The sequence below is a fragment of the Xenopus tropicalis genome, chromosome 1 (genome assembly GCF_000004195.4).
Source record: "Xenopus tropicalis strain Nigerian chromosome 1, UCB_Xtro_10.0, whole genome shotgun sequence".
NCBI classification, from domain to species: Eukaryota; Metazoa; Chordata; class Amphibia; order Anura; family Pipidae; genus Xenopus; species Xenopus tropicalis.
The window spans coordinates 14,537,758-14,553,435 of NC_030677.2; the positions used below are offsets into that span (position 1 = coordinate 14,537,758).

General features: G+C 47.9%; 1 protein-coding gene across 1 annotated transcript; it reads left to right on the plus strand.

Annotated features, from left to right (window-relative positions):
• Window positions 1–4,714: 4,714 nt before the first annotated feature.
• nagk (N-acetylglucosamine kinase) lies at window positions 4,715–12,358 on the plus strand. Its single transcript, XM_002938397.5, has 10 exons — window positions 4,715–4,819; window positions 5,853–5,937; window positions 6,490–6,588; window positions 7,309–7,450; window positions 7,528–7,638; window positions 7,748–7,860; window positions 7,966–8,053; window positions 8,473–8,570; window positions 11,228–11,306; window positions 11,414–12,358. Exons 1-10 carry the CDS (start codon window positions 4,791–4,793, stop codon window positions 11,602–11,604), a joined length of 1,035 nt encoding a protein of 344 aa, XP_002938443.2. The 5' UTR covers window positions 4,715–4,790; the 3' UTR covers window positions 11,605–12,358.
• Window positions 12,359–15,678: the final 3,320 nt, after the last annotated feature.

A 15,678-nucleotide genomic window follows, 5' to 3' on the forward strand; every position in this document is an offset into this window, starting at 1 on the left:
AGAAATCACCAACAGGTAAGTGAACCTTTTTCGCTTTCCTGTTTGAAATCTCTGGATGGTTGTTATGCAGTAGATTTTAATTGGGCTGAATGATCATCCCAGAAGCAAAATGATGACAAGCATCAAGCTTAATGGGTTAAAAAGAACCATAATGGGTAGTAGGCAGAACAGCCCTATTGGGTTTATTTCATGGTTAAATGATTCCCTTTTCTCTGTAATAATAAAACAGTACCTGTACTTGATCCCAACTAAGATATAATTACCCCTTATTGGGGGCAGAACAGCCCTATTGGGTTTATTTAATGGTTAAATGATTCCCTTTTCTCTGTAATAATAAAACAGTACCTGTACTTGATCCCAACTAAGATATAATTACCCCTTATTGGGGCAGAACAGCCCTATTGGGTTTATTTAATGGTTAAATGATTCCCTTTTCTCTGTAATAATAAAACAGTACCTGTACTTGATGCCAACTAAGATATAATTACCCCTTATTGGGGGCAGAACAGCCCTATTGGGTTTATTTCATGGTTAAATGATTCCCTTTTCTCTGTAATAATAAAACAGTACCTGTACTTGATCCCAACTAAGATATAATTACCCCTTATTGGGGGCAGAACAGCCCTATTGGGTTTATTTCATGGTTAAATGATTCCCTTTTCTCTGTAATAATAAAACAGTACCTGTACTTGATCCCAACTAAGATATAATTACCCCTTATTGGGGGCAGAACAGCCCTATTGGGTTTATTTCATGGTTAAATGATTCCCTTTTCTCTGTAATAATAAAACAGTACCTGTACTTGATCCCAACTAAGATATAATTACCCCTTATTGGAGGCAGAACAGCCCTATTGGGTTTATTTAATGGTTAAATGATTCCCTTTTCTCTGTAATAATAAAACAGTACCTGTACTTGATCCCAACTAAGATATAATGAATCCTTATTGGATTTAAATTGAAGTTATTGTTTAAATTATTTTTTAAAAGACTATAGGTATGGAGATCCAATTTACAGAAAGACCCCATATCTGTAAAACCTTGGGTTGCCACCTGCCCGGTTTTCAACATTCTGGAAACTGGGCATAAATGCTCCGAATTCCATCTGCTGGACTCTGTTGTAGATGGATCTGTTGCTGCAAATGTCCCCAGTTGAGAGAGAAGAGACAGGGACTGAGGGATTGGAAACTGCACTCGGGCCCTTCGGTCACTGTGACATAACAAGTTGTATAAGTGAAATATTCTGTTTATGATGAAATGTACCCCCTGCCCCTCTCCTACCTGATGTAGCAAATGCATTGTGTAGGTTAATCTCATCTAAGTGTGTATTGTGTGTAGCCAGCCGACTCTGTCTGGCCCTTCCAATGTAATTGCCCCTATTGTGAGGGCACACAGAGCCCCACCCTGTAACACAATACACATTGTTACCCCTTGTGAGAGCAGTGCTCTGTCTGGTAAATACAATAGACTGAACTGGGCATGCTCACTAGGTGGCTTCCCATAGGCCCAGTGGGATTAGTTATGATTGGCCCCTCTGGAAGCTGCCTTTGGGTTGGCAGAAGGAATCAAACCCTGTTTTGATTTTACGACAGGGGCTGCTCCCTTTCTGGCTACAAAGGTGGCTTCCAACAGTTCCAAGGGGCCTTTTGTCTGGGGTGTAACCTCGCTACGGCAGGACACCCTCCCCTGTGTCCCCCTGGAACCTACCTTAGCTGCGGCAAGATTCCCCCCAACTGTGTGTATTTCCCTATTCCATAAGGAACAAGAGTGCAGGCTGGCTACCACTTACTGGCTTATGGAAACCTGCTGATGGCTATTTGCCATTCTCCAATAAACGCCTCATCCTGTGATACCAACCGTTTGCTCTTTGGGTCCTGCCCTATGTCTGGGAACTCACGGCCCTGAGGTTGTGACAGTCACCTCTCCAGTGACCTGCCGGGGGGATTCCCTGCCCCAGTGCATGCAAGGGTCACATTGCGGGGGTATTATGTCTCTGTAACACTAGCCCTCCCCCCTATTGTATAGATATACAGTATACAGAATAACACCTTAGTGCCAAGTACTGCACACAAGCAGTTAATAGCCGTGCCGAAGGTGCCATACAGACAATAGCAGGGTGATAAGTGCTGCATTGATTGGCATTTTAGCAAGGTGGATGGGGTCAGTTCTCGCCCGTGTAAAGCAGCCGCTCGCTGGCTCAGAGATGGAACTGATAAAAGGGATTGTCTGTCACCGCTTCCCCCCAGGGGCACAGGCCTCGTAACTTAGCACTCCCAATTAATGGGGTTTCATTGCTTCTCCAGGATGAGGCCGGTGACCTCCCCAACCCAAACACCCTCATGCTGACCTCCCCCGAGGGTGGTGGGAAATGAAGGGGCCCCTCTGGAATTTAATGGCAGTTCTGGGAATGAGGGTTCCTCGAGGGAAGGAGTGCTTAAATCACTTTTTATTTTACTTATTGAAATGAGGCGTTATATATGGCACATTATGCCCCATTCTTATTACCCCAAACCAATTATCTGATCCCATGCAGTGCCTCAGTATATAACGCTAGCCATACTCAAACCATGGGCCACACCCTTCCTCCACAATCTGATTGGCGGGACAGCAAACTAAGTGCAATGTGGCTGTACAGCAAAATCTTACCATCACTCCATCCGCCAGATGAAGCTGCTTCATTGCTCGGGGTCCACCAGCAAAAGGGGCCATCAGAACTCAAGTCAGCTGCCCGCAAATATGGCACCTTTTAAAAAACTAACCTACCTCTAATACATATACAGCTCCCTTAATATGACTGATGAACGGGAATCAGGGGGCACTAATGCCTTTACTGGACTTGCCCCCACCAGCCAGTGTTTTTGTCTTTGGGAGGAATTTCCCTGGTACCAATATGGCAATCCTGGAAAAATAATCACAGCTACCAATAACCTTAGTCATATTCACCAGTCAAAATCATTTTATACATTTGTGCATATATCAAAATGCATTTACCAGCTGCAGCCTGGCCTACTACTAACCGGCCTCCCAGACACTAACCTGTCCCATTGGCTATGAGCCAGTATAATCTGGCGACTTGCCAGGTTACTGGCCTGCATATGGGGCTTTCACAGCCAATATCTGTCCATATATCTATCAACCTATTGATGCAACTCTCTTCCCAAATAGGATCTGTTTGTGGGCAAAATGATTGAATCAGCCAATTTGGCCCAGGGCATGAGTGGTTATATAAAGCAAACGAGTGGATCCATTACTGCCCAGCTTTAAATTCTCCCGCTGTCCTTCAAAGCCCTTCACTCTATGGCACCTCATTCCTTCTCTGCACTTGTGTATCCATATGTGCCCATCTATTCCCACAACTCACATCCACTGCCATCTCCCATTTTTAATCCTGCTCATTCTAACTGCTACTTAGTACTTTTCCTATATACTGTAAGCTCTACAGCTTACAAATATATTGTTATCAATTTACCAGAATCCCCATGGGAGGAGGCAACCTGTGTTCATCAGGGGAGTTTTGGCCCCTAGTGCTTCCCTTTGGTGGCCTAGAGACTGCCCCCCCACCCCTCCGGTTTCGTTATGTTGGAGGGGCTGTGCATCGCTACAGCCCAATAGCACTCTCTGCAGTAGAAAAGCCAAAATTCTGATTTAAAAATCTGAATTTCACCTGTTGAAGTTACCAGAAGTGGCTTCTTGCTGTTGCCTGAGGAAAGTTTCTCAACTGGCATCATGGCCACTGGTGCTCATAACCCCCCGGGCGCCATTAGCATAAAGCAGGACATTCACACAATCCGCTGGTTTGGCCACATCACTGCCAAGGCCTCACCAATGGGCTTTTAAAGACTGACTGATTCAGATTCAGGTCAGGGAGGCTACAGCTTCGGCTCCACATATAGACCAACTAACTGCCAACTGGTACTGTAGTGGCCAAGTTGGCAGCCAGTCATAGGCAGCTGCTCAGCTGGGGGGCAATTCAGGGAGGTGACAGACGGGGACATTAGTCGCTCCACAACAAATCTTTGTTGCCGGGGGCGACTAATTTTCCTGCAATGGCATCCTGCCAGCAAGAACATAAATCACCGGTGGAATGGCATACGCCACGTCGCCCGAAGTTGCCTTGAGAGGAAACTTTGAGCGACTTCCGGAAATCGTGGCACCGCGTATACCATCCCACCGACGATTTACATCCTTGCCGGTGGGATGCCTTTGCGGGGAGATCAGTTGCCCACAACTAACGACTAATCTCTGCGACTTTTGAAGAAGTCGGTCACGGCGACTAATCGCGGCGACTTTCCCGCATAGGTTACTGTATAAGTTGCAGCAATTCGCCCTGTAACCCCTCGTGTCTACTGCAACAAAGAAATCTGATTGCAAGCTCTTTGGTACAGGCACCCTATTTAGCTATGAAGCACCTATATATGCCCCTGCGTCACCAATGACGTCACAGTCACTCACAAGGGGTATCCCGACCCCCCTACCCTCCCCCCCCCCCAGCTCCATCGCCAGGTTTCCAAGGGAACAACTCCTAGCAACGTGCCGCGGTACAAACAGAGTTTTCTCATTTAAAACACAAATAAACTATGAATATAAATACTCCTAATATATATAATAATATATACAATATACTCCCAATGCCTGAGCCCCGTATTATGGGCGCCATACAGCCGGGCAGAGCGAGTTGCAGCGATGAGACACGTGACTGCCAACTCGCTCTCTCCGTTACTTCCGGGTCACTTGTCGCCGGGTCAGCTGATACGCCGGTCACATGACCTGTTCCTGCCAACCAGAAGCGCGATGGCGGCTGTGTATGGGGGAGTGGAGGGGTAAGGCGGCCTGTCTGTCCCTTATCTCATAAATAATTCCCCCTAACAGGGAAACTTTAATCCCATTCTTACTCATGTCTGGGAGTTACTGATACTTACACATTGTAATCATCTCTCTTTCTGCTCATTTATCTGTAATGGCTGATAGTCCTGCACTGGGGTTTTACTTTATGAATAGGATTTGTGCCACTGTGACAGAATGCTCTGTTATACAGATAGCTAGAATCTCAGCCATAAAGCAGGGCAGGACTGCTGCTTACAATGGGGGGATCAGATAGGATCTGTGCCACTGTGACAGAATGCTCTGTTATACAGATAGCTAGAATCTCAGCCATAAAGCAGGGCAGGACTGCTTGCTTACAATGGGGGGGATCAGATAGGATCTGTTGCCACTGTGACAGAATGCTCTGTTATACAGATAGCTAGAATCTCAGCATAAAGCAGGGCAGGACTGCTGCTTACAATGGGGGGGGATCATGATCAGGGAATCTGTGCCCCGACTGGTGACAAGAATGCCGTCCTGTTATACAGATAGCTAGAATCTCAGCCATAAAGCAGGGCAGGACTGCTGCTTACAATGGGGGGATCAGATAGGATCTGTGCCACTGTGACAGAATGCTCTGTTATACAGATAGCTAGAATCTCAGCCATAAAGCAGGGCAGGACTGCTGCTTACAATGGGGGATCAGATAGGATCTGTGCCACTGTGACAGAATGCTCTGTTATACAGATAGCTAGAATCTCAGCCATAAAGCAGGGCAGGACTGCTGCTTACAATGGGGGGATCAGATAGGATCTGTGCCACTGTGACAGAATGCTCTGTTATACAGATAGCTAGAATCTCAGCCATAAAGCAGGGCAGGACTGCTGCTTACAATGGGGGGATCAGATAGGATCTGTGCCACTGTGACAGAATGCTCTGTTATACAGATAGCTAGAATCTCAGCCATAAAGCAGGGCAGGACTGCTGCTTAAGGTTGCTGAGTGTATAATAATCTTTCTGTATCTTGTATAATAAATCTGTATATTCTAGGGGTGGGACGCATTCTAAAGTGATTTTGATCTCCGAAGATGGGCGGATCCTGACTGAGACAGAGGGACCTTGCACCAATCACTGGGTGAGGGGCGTGTCTGGCGCACACTGATATTTTATGGCACAGTAATAAGTAAGAGAGCCCAGTTTGCCGTATATTCATTTTGGAACGCTGCCGCTTATAGCCCTATAGTGGTGCTGGAGCTCCCCCTGCTGGCCGGCCCTCTGCCGCTGCAGCACACATTTCATTACATGTATTTCATTTTACTGTTTTATTACAGTAAAGATACTTTATAATGAATGGGGACTGCAACAAAACATGTGTAATAGTGCTGCACTGGGTTCCTGAGTTCGATTCCAGCCAAGGAATTATCTGCAAGGAGTTTATATGTTGCCTTGTGTCTGCTTGGCTTTCCTCCCACATCCCGTAAAATACATACAGGTTTAACTGGCTCCTAATAATACTGACCCTTGTGTGTGAGATATGGACCTTAGATTGTAAGCTCCTCTGATGGAAATGATGTATAATCTCTGTAAAGCGCTGCAGAATATGTCGGTGCCATATAAATATCTAATTATATCAATAACTCATAATAATAACAATGTGCCCTTTATTCTCTCCTTCTTTATTCTTTAGCTGATCGGCGTAGACAAGTGCCTGGCAGCCATCAATGCCATGGTTACTGAAGCCAAGCAGAAAGCTGGTCTGGACCCCCAGATTCCCCTTCGATCGCTGGTGAGAAATATAGAGTGTCACCCTTTGGCCAAGGCTTTCCTATTGGTGGGGGGGTCACATTACTTGTTCCCTTTTGAGTATGAAGCTAAAATGGTTTCCCCTAAAGACTGATTATATGTTAAAGGATACTGGGAGTTGTAGTTCTGGGATATAAGGGCAGTCTAGGTTCTGAAACAGGTGCCCAAAGAGAAGGCTGGGCAGTAATCAGGGGCATTTGTTGGTCAAGATTGGGAGGCACTGGGGGTCCCCACTTGATTGATTTCGCCAAGTTCTACAGGTTGGGATCCCCCAAACCATGCGAGGCTGCTATACAGTAGAAGCAAGCTGGAGCCCCAATCAGATAGGGAGTTACTTTCCTCCCTCTAGACCAGCTGACCAATTAAAGGGTAACTAAAGCCATGGCTTTGCATTAGCTTCATTTATTTGTTGCCAATATAAATCCATACCAACCTTTACTCCAATAGCAAGCTTATTGTGGCCCCCCCTCACCAGTGCCACTGGGGACCTGCAGCTTTCGGGGCCACCTGGTAGGACAACCCTGCAGTTTATGTATTGCTGCATACAGCAGCCCCATGTATTAGATCAAACAAATCAAGTAAGCACAAATCCAAGGTTTTAGTTGCCCTTTAATATAGCCAGCGCCCATTGGAATGAAGTGCAATAGGGAAGGACAGGTGGTGGCCCTTGCGTGCTCTAGAACTCTAGCCATGTGTGTTCCAGGGCATGTCCCTGAGTGGCGGAGAACAGAAAGAAGCCATCGCCCACCTCATCGAGGAGCTGAGAGTCCGCTTCCCACAGCTTAGCGACAGCTACCACATTTCCAACGACACCATCGGGGCCATGGCCACCGCCACGGAGCTTGGTAAATCAGAGCTGCCCCTCCCCGTCTCCCTGTGCCCGGTGGGTTCTGCCTCTCATTGGCTCTTGCCCCCGTTGCAGGTGGCGTCGTGCTGATCTCCGGAACCGGATCCAACTGCAAACTGGTGAACCCAGATGGGACGGTCGTCGGCTGTGGGGGCTGGGGCCACATGATGGGAGACGAAGGATCAGGTGACTGTCCTTATATACATTTCTGCCTTGAGGAGATATTAATGCCCCTTTGAGGGCAGAGAGACCATTAATGGGGTAAATTCCCCTTTAACTGAATGTGATCTTGCAGCCTATTGGATATCCCATCGGGCCATGAAGATGGTTTTTGACGCCGTGGACAACTTTGTGGCTCCTCAGCACGACATCAGCTACACCCAGCAGGCCATGTACAGCTACTTCCAGGTGCAAGTTACTAGGGAGGTGGTGGATATGTGGATGGGATGCCCAGCGGAGATGGTAGAGCATTGCTGTAGGTTTCTCCTTACTCATCTCTATTTCTCCCCGCAGGTGTCGGACCGGCTGGGCATCCTCACTCACCTGTACAGGAGCTTTGAGAAGTCCAAGGTGGCCGGATTCTGCGTGAAGTTGGCAGAAGGTATTTTATCATCCATAGAGGTCTCGCCTGTAGCGCCCTGTCACATTCTGCCAGCAGTCTCTCTTATGATTGGATGTCTCCACCACCTCCATCTTGCCTGTGGCCAATAGACAATAGACATCCAGCCTGTGGCTTTCCTTGACCAGCAAATAGCAGTGGGGCAAATAGCCCCTACCAGCTGCCCTTGGGGGGGGTCCTCACCTGTTGTACCCTGTCACATTCTCTCATATGATTGGATGTCTCCACCACCTCCATCTTGCCTGTGCAAATAGACATCCAGCCCTTGGCTTACCTTACCTTACCAGCTGCCCTTAGGGGGGCAGTTACTAGAGAACATTATTCAGAAGGCTGAAAAAAAGGGGAATAAAGCCTGGGATAGACACGGGGGGTACTTATCCACACGTTCTTTGTTTCCCCAGGAGCCAGACTCGGGGACCCCTTGTGCTGCTCTGTATTCCGAAGCGCCGGAGAGATCCTCGCCCGTCACGTAGCGGCCGTCCTCCCCAAAGCTGATACGGTCCGAGTCACGCTAATTACCCCCTCGCTAATACCCCCACACTAATACCCTAACGCTAATACCCTAACGCTGATACCCCCACGCTGATAGCTGATACCCCCACGCTGATAGCTGATACCCCCACGCTGATAGCTGATACCCCCACGCTGATAGCTGATACCCCCACGCTGATAGCTGATACCCCCACGCTGATAGCTGATACCCCCACGCTGATAGCTGATACGCTGATACCCCACGCTGATAGCTGATACCGCCACGCTGATAGCTGATACCCCCACGCTGATAGCTGATACCCCCACGCTGATAGCTGATACCCCCACGCTGATAGCTGATACCCCCACGCTGATAGCTGATACCCCCACGCTGATAGCTGATACCGCCCACGCTGATAGCTGATACCCCACGCTGATAGCTGATACCCCCACGCTGATAGCTGATAACCCCCACGCTGATAGCTGATACCCCCACGCTGATGCTGATACCCCCACGCTGATAGCCCCACGCTGATAGCTGATACCCCACGCTGATAGCTGATACCGCCATCGCTGATAGCTGATACCCCCACGCTGATAGCTGATACCCCCACGCTGATAGCTGATACCCCCACGCTGATAGCTGATACCCCCACGCTGATAGCTGATACCCTCCACGCTGATACCCCACGCTGATACCCCACGCTGATAGCTGATACCCCCACGCTGATAGCTGATACCCCCACGCTGATAGCTGATACCCCCACGCTGATAGCTGATAGCTGATACCCCCACGCTGATAGCTGATACCGCCACGCTGATAGCTGATACCCCACGCTGATAGCTGATACCGCCACGCTGATAGCTGATACCCCCACGCTGATAGCTGATACCCCCACGCTGATAGCTGATACCCCACGCTGATAGCTGATACGCTGATAGCTGATACCCTCACGCTGATACCCTCACGCTGATACCCCCACGCTGATAGCTGATACCCCCACGCTGATAGCTGATACCCCCACGCTGATAGCTGATACCCCCACGCTGATAGCTGATACCCCCACGCTGATAGCTGATACCCCCACGCTGATAGCTGATACCCCCACGCTGATAGCTGATACCGCCACGCTGATAGCTGATACCCCCACGCTGATAGCTGATACCCCCACGCTGATAGCTGATACCCCCACGCTGATAGCTGATACCCCACGCTGATAGCTGATACCCCCACGCTGATAGCTGATACCCCCTCACGCTGATCCCCACGCTGATAGCTGATACCCCACCTGATAGCTGATACCCCACGCTGATAGCTGATACCGCCACGCTGATAGCTGATACCCCCACGCTGATAGCTGATACCCGCCACGCTGATAGCTGATACCCCACGCTGATAGCTGATACCGCCACGCTGATAGCTGATACCCCCACGCTGATAGCTGATACCCGCCAACGCTGATAGCTGATACCCACGCTGATAGCTGATACCGCACGCTGATAGCTGATACCCCACGCTGATAGCTGATACCCCGACGCTGATAGCTGATTACCCCACGCTGATAGCTGATACCCCCACGCTGATAGCTGATACCCCCACGCTGATACCCCACGCTGATACCCCACGCTGATAGCTGATACCCCACGCTGATAGCTGATACCCCACGCTGATAGCTGATACCCCCACGCTGATAGCTGATACCCCCACGCTGATAGCTGATACCCCCACGCTGATAGCTGATACTGATAAGTGATACCCCCAGCTGACTCCCCCACGCTGATAGCTGATACCCCCACGCTGATAGCTGATACCCCCACGCTGATAGCTGATACCCCCAGCTGCTGATACCCGCTGATAGCTGATACCCACGCTGATAGCTGATACGCTGATACCCACGCTGATACCCTCACGCTGAATAGCTGATACCCCCACGCTGATACCGCACGATACCCCGACCCACGCTGATACCCCCGCTGATGCTGATTACCCCCACGCTGATACCCCCACGCTGATACCCTCACGCTGATACCCCCACGCTGATACCCCCATGCTGATACCCTAACGCTAGTACTGTGGCCCACTGGTTCTCTCCGTCCAGAACACTAAGGGGGTTATGTAATAAAAGGCACTAAGTTTGCCCAGAAGTAGTAACCCATAGCAACCAATCAGCTGAAAGCATTTACTGGTCACCTGTTTAAAAGCAAACATCTTATTGGTTGCTATGGGTTACTGCTCCTGGGCAAACTTAGTGCCTTTTATTACATAAGGGGGTAGGAGGCTTTTTCTGTTTCCTTTCATTTTCCATTTTTAGTCAATCTAATGGCATTTTTATACTAAATGGGGCTCTCACTGTTGTGCCAAAGCCCTGAGGAAGGGGGTCCATCCTACATGAGGGTGTAAAATTACTCCCTATTGGTTAATAGTGGCTATGGGTTACTAATGGAGAGGCTTATGAATAGGAGACTGCCATTGGCTGACACAGATGAGTAGGTTTGTAGTAGTGAGTAAGTGGGGTGCAAGGGCCTTATACAATCTATATAGCTCCTGGTTCGCCACCTTGTGGTGAAGTTGATTCGCTACAAGTCCAGTTCTGAATTACTCGTCGCTGCCCCCCTGTGGCTTTATTACTGCACCATTAATTCCTCCTTGTGATGTTTAATCGCTGGGCGTTTGTGCTCCTGCAGGTCCTATTTGAAGGGGCCCTCGGGCTGCCGATCGTCTGTGTGGGGTCCGTGTGGAACAGCTGGGAACTGATGAAAGACGGTGAGTGGCTAAGTGAGAATGACTGTAAGGCCCCCACCCTTATTGGCCCAGGTTGGTCTGTCTGTGGCGCTGTGTAACGCCCCTACCTGTCCTGTGTCTTTGTGTAGGTTTCCTAGAGGTGTTGGCCGACAGGCACGGGGGTCCGGCTGGAAGCTCCTTCTCCAGATTCAGCCTCCTCAAACTCAAGCAGTCGTCTGCCATGGGCGGAGCCAGCCTGGGAGCCAGGAATATTGGCCATGTCCTGCCTCTGAACTACGCGGCCAATGTAGATATCTTCTACACACATTCCTTTTCCTAAGCCCTTGGCTCTCCTACAGTGCACTTACACGTATGGCTAGAATTAGTGGGGCTGTTCCTGCTGGATTGTGCTTAGTACAGGGGAATACTGTCTCCATTCTGGGGCTGTTCCTGCTGGATTGTGCTTAGTTCAGGGGAATACTGTCTCCATTCTGGGGCTGTTCCTGCTGGATTGTGCTTAGTACAGGGGAATACTGTCTCCATTCTGGGGCTGTTCCTGCTGGATTGTGCTTAGTACAGGGGAATACTGTCTCCTTTCTGCTGCCCAAGCCCCTCCGTATCATTAGACCACCTTTCTGGGCCACAACAGAGTCAAAATTTACCATCCACTGTCCAAGGGCAGGCCCAGTGTTCAAGGCATTTTTCTCACCTTCCCATTGGTTCAGCGGCCCCATAGACTTCTTTTTATGACATTTTCATTTTAATATAATCCGGCCCCAACACAGAATGAAAAAATGGGGATTCTCCTTGTTAGACCAACCTTTTGTTATTTTGCCTGATACCTTCTAGCCCATCGCCTTTATCCTGTATGTAAATCTCAGGGCATGGCCTTATTATTTGGAACTGAAGTGCGACTACAGATCCCAGCAGCCTCTGCAAAGGAAATCACTGCCATACGGACTGTACCCCAGAGACTCACTGCCCTGCAACTTGTACACGTAAGGAGGTCTCTGTCTCATTGGGCGGAACACTCTGGGCTCATCGCTTCATTCCTTATTTTGTATTGTTCTTAATAAAATTCTTATTCTTAATAATCATTGTGTGACTTCCTGCGGCCTTTACCTGGGGTGGGGCTCTACTGTTACCCCAATGTTTCTATATATCTGTAACCTTGTTATGGGCTAAGGGGGCCCAGCCTGAAGGCCAGTTAGGGGGGGATTTGGGGTGAGTGCTTATTTGTGCCCTGGGTACCCCTGGAACTATAGCAGGGTGACTGTTACCCCAATGTTTCTATATATCTGTAACCTTGTTATGGGCTAAGGGGGCCCAGCCTGAAGGCCAGTTAGGGGGGGATTTGGGGTGAGTGCTTATTTGTGCCCTGGGTACCCCTGGAACTATAGCAGGGTGACTGTTACCCAATGTTTCTATATATCTGTAACCTTGTTATGGGCTAAGGGGGCCCAGCCTGAAGGCCAGTTAGGGGGGGATTTGGGGTGAGTGGGTATTTGTGCCCTGGGTACCCCCTGGAACTATAGCGGGGTGACTGTTACCCCAATGTTTCTATATATCTGTAACCTTGTTATGGGCTAAGGGGGCCCAGCCTGAAGGCCAGTTAGGGGGGGATTTGGGGTGAGTGCTTATTTGTGCCCTGGGTACCCCTGGAACTATAGCGGGGTGACTGTTACCCCCAATGTTTCTATATATCTGTAACCTTGTTATGGGCTAAGGGGGCCCAGCCTGAAGGCCAGTTAGGGGGGGATTTGGGGTGAGTGCTTATTTGTGCCTGGGTACCCCTGGAACTATAGGCAGGGTGACTGTTACCCCAATGTTTCTATATATCTGTAACCTTGTTATGGGCTAAGGGGGCCCAGCCTGAAGGCCAGTTAGGGGGGGATTGGGGTGAGTGCTTATTTGTGCCCTGGGTACCCCTGGAACTATAGCGGGGTGACTGTTACCCCAATGTTTCTATATATCTGTAACCTTGTTATGGGCTAAGGGGGCCCAGCCTGAAGGCCAGTTAGGGGGGATTTGGGGTGAGTGCTTATTTGTGCCCTGGGTACCCCTGGAACTATAGCAGGGTGACTGTTACCCTACTGTTTTTGAATCTTATTGTTATTTTAAAGGGCTTTATAACTATATATGTATATGATACATGATGCTTTCTTTATTTCCTTTCTATGCATTTATTTTCTTTTTTTTTTTTTTGCACTATTTATCAGGGAGAAGCTGGCTGGTAAAATAAAATTTAGGAAGCAGGGGAAATAATGCAAAGTAAGAAAAGGAAGACAAAGGAAAAAAGTAGCAGAAAAAAAAGAGAGTGTTGCCCAACTATGGCCACTAGGGGGTCAGCATATGACTACAATTAACAACTATAAATCCAATCTGTCTTAGGTTAATGATCGGTATAAGGGGGGAGGGGGTCACCTTCAAATCATGTTCTTTTTAAAGCAGTCAGACTGGATTATCTATATGTACATATGAATGTATATTTTATATAGTGCCACCTAGTGGCCAGAGAAAACACTTTTCTTGTTTCGTGTACCGGCCATTGGGGGGCTATGGGGTTCTTAGCACCCAGTGGAAAGATTTACGTCAGAAGAAGCTTCCATTGGGGGTATTGCTGGAACCACAATTGCAGGGATGTTGTCCCCACCCTTCATGGCAGTGAATTTCCTGCAATGTTATTGCTGTTTTGGTCCATATTTACAAGCCAAATAATAGTAAGAAGTCCCAGGGGGGAGAATGGTGCCGCGGGTTTAGCATGTATAAAATTGCCTGTAGATATATATTTCCCACAGGTATTACTATTACAGTGGTGTGAAAAACTATTTGCCCCCTTCCTGATTTCTTATTCTTTTGCATGTTTGTCACACTTAAATGTTTCTGCTCATCAAAAACCGTTAACTATTAGTCAAAGATAACATAATTGAACACAAAATGCTGGTTTTAAATGAAGGTTTACGGTTTACGTTATTAAGGGAGAAAAAAAACTCCAAATCTTCATGGCCCTGTGTGAAAAAGTGATTGCCCCCCTTGTTCAAAAATAACTTAACTGTGGTTTATCAATTTCAATTTTCAATTTCAATATCAATTTCTGTAGTCACCCCCAGGCCTGATTACTGCCACACCTGTTTCAACCAAGAAATCACTTAAATAGGAGCTACCTGACACAGAGAAGTAGACCAAAAGCACCTCAAAAGCTACACATCATGCCAAGATCCAAAGAAATTCAGGAACAAATGAGAACAAAAGTAATTGAGATCTATCAGTCTGGTAAAGGTTATAAAGCCATTTCTAAAGCTTTGGGACTGCAGCGAACCACAGTGAGAGCCATTATCCACAAATGGCAAAAACATGGAACAGTGGTGAACCTTCCCAGGAGTGGCTGGCCGACCAAAATTACCCCAAGAGCGCAGAGACAACTCATCCGAGAGGCCACAAAAGACCCCAGGACAACATCTAAAGAACTGCAGGCCTCACTTGCCTCAATTAAGGTCAGTGTTCACGACTCCACCCATAAGAAAGAGACTGGGCAAAAACGGCCTGCATGGCAGATTTCCAAGGCGCAAACCACTTTAAGCAAAAAGAACATTATGGCTCGTCTCAATTTTGCTAAAAAACATCTCAATGATTGCCAAGACTTTTGGGAAAATACCTTGTGGACCGACGAGACAAAAGTTGAACTTTTTGGAAGGTGCGTGTCCCCGTTACATCTGGCGTAAAAGTAACACAGCATTTCAGAAAAAGAACATCATACCAACAGTAAAATATGGTGGCGGTAGTGTGATGGTCTGGGGTTGTTTTGCTGCTTCAGGACCTGGAAGGCTTGCTGTGACTGATGGAACCATGAATTCTACTGTCTACCAAAAAATCCTGAAGGAGAATGTCCGGCCATCTGTTCGTCAACTCAAGCTGAAGCGATCTTGGGTGCTGCAGCAGGACAATGACCCAAACACACCAGCAAATCCACCTCTGAATGGCTGAAGAAAAACAAAATGAAGACTTTGGAGTGGCCTAGTCAAAGTCCTGACCTGAATCCTATTGAGATGTTGTGGCATGACCTTAAAAAGGCGGTTCATGCTAGAAAACCCTCAAATAAAGCTGAATTACAACAATTCTGCAAAGATGAGTGGGCCAAAATTCCTCCAGAGCGCTGTAAAAGACTCGTTGCAAGTTATCGCAAACGCTTGATTGCAGTTATTGCTGCTAAGGGTGGCCCAACCAGTTATTAGGTTCAGGGGGGCAATTACTTTTTCACACAGGGCCATGTAGGTTTGGATTTTTTTTCTCCCTAAATAATAAAAACCCTCATTTAAAAACTGCATTTTGTGTTTACTTGTGTTATCTTTGACTAATAGTTAAATGTGTTTGATGATCAGAAACATTTTGTGTGACAAACATGCAAAAGAATAAG